Raw genomic sequence first — 1407 nt, 5'->3', positions numbered from 1 at the left:
TTTCTTGGCCACCTGGGCACACTGACGGCTCATGTTCAGCCAGCTGTCAACCAGCACCCCCAGGTCCCTTTCCGCCAGGCAGCTTTCCAGCCACTCTTCCCCCAGCCTGTAGCGCTGCATGGGGTTGTTGTGGCCAAAGTGCAGGACCCGGCACTTGGCCTTGTTGAATCTCATACAGTTGGCCTTGGCCCATCGATCCAGCCTGTCCAGGTCCCTCTGCAGAGCCTTCCTACCCTCGAGCAGATCAACACTCCTGCCCAACTTTTTTCTTTTTTTTTTTTTTTGAAGATGATGCGAGTGATGGGGGGAAAAGGTGTCTCCCACTCCCTTCTCTTGTTAACCTTCATTCTCCTAGAGCTAGAAATGTCCATGTTCCCAGTGAAGCTTCTCAAATTATCACTGCCCCTTGAGGAGCCACAAATGAGCTGTTGCATTGCACATGGGCCAGGGAAGGTTACCATGGGATGCACAGGGAACCTGGTATATCTTCCCAATCCTGTACACATGTTCCAGTTCATGATAGACAAGTAATGCAATGGCTTATAGATGGACACGTACTGATCAGTCGTCATCCCTATAAGGAAAAAAGCCATTGTTCCAGCAATGAAATGGAAGAACATCTGGAGGAAACACTCATTGAATGAGATCATTGTATGTTGGGTGAGGAGGCCTGACAGCAGTTGGAGAGTATTGACTGAAGAATCACTGACATCAAGGAAAGCCAAGTTGGCCAGGATGAAGTACATGGGTGTGCGGAGCTGGTGATCAGCAGCTACAGTTGCAGTGATGGTGAAGTTCACCAGCTAGGTGATCACATAGATGAGAAAAAAGCTCACATAGAGACAGTAGTGCAGCTTGCGAGGCTGTGTCAGGCCCAACAGGACAAATTCTGTCACAGTGGTGGTGATGTTCTTTGATTCCATTATTTATCCCTGCACCAACAACAGCAATAAAGATGGGTATTGGAGTATAGAATCATTAAAACATAGAATCGTAGAATAATTTAGGTTGGAAGGGACTTCTGGAAGTCATCAAGTCTCACAAACTCTGTGGACCTGTTCAAGCATATGGCCAGTCTCATGGAAAAAAAATAAAGAAATGAACAAAATCCTTTATATTTAGTAAGAATTTAGCATGTTCCAATTAGTGTCTGTTGCCTTTCATCCTGTTGCTGTACGCCTCCAGGAAGAGTCTGGCTCCATCTCTTCTGTATCCTCATCTCCTGAAGGTGCACAAGTCCATGGGACCTGAGGAGATCCATCCATGGGTCCTGAAGGAACTGGCGGATGAAGTTGCTAAGCCACTATCCATCGTATTTGAGAAGTCGTGGCAGTCTGGTGACATACCCACTGACTGGAAAAGGGGAAACATAACCCCTATTTTTAAAAAGGGAAAAAAGGAAGACCC

The 1407-nt window shown here is 46.8% G+C and overlaps 1 protein-coding gene across 1 annotated transcript in view; it reads right to left on the bottom strand.

The window, feature by feature from the left end:
• Window positions 1-923, bottom strand: part of LOC103917377 (olfactory receptor 4D1-like) — a 2210-nt gene extending 1287 nt beyond the window's left edge. Inside the window, 2 exon segments of the mRNA XM_009324503.1 lie at window positions 497-803; window positions 837-923. Coding sequence (XP_009322778.1) covers window positions 497-803; window positions 837-923 — 394 coding nt within the window.
• Window positions 924-1407: the final 484 nt, after the last annotated feature.

This window comes from Pygoscelis adeliae, unplaced genomic scaffold, assembly GCF_000699105.1.
Source record: "Pygoscelis adeliae isolate BGI_AS28 unplaced genomic scaffold, ASM69910v1 Scaffold255, whole genome shotgun sequence".
Lineage (NCBI taxonomy): Eukaryota > Metazoa > Chordata > Aves > Sphenisciformes > Spheniscidae > Pygoscelis > Pygoscelis adeliae.
Note: the sequence above shows the minus strand (reverse complement) of the source record. Positions and strands in the feature narration are given on the sequence as shown.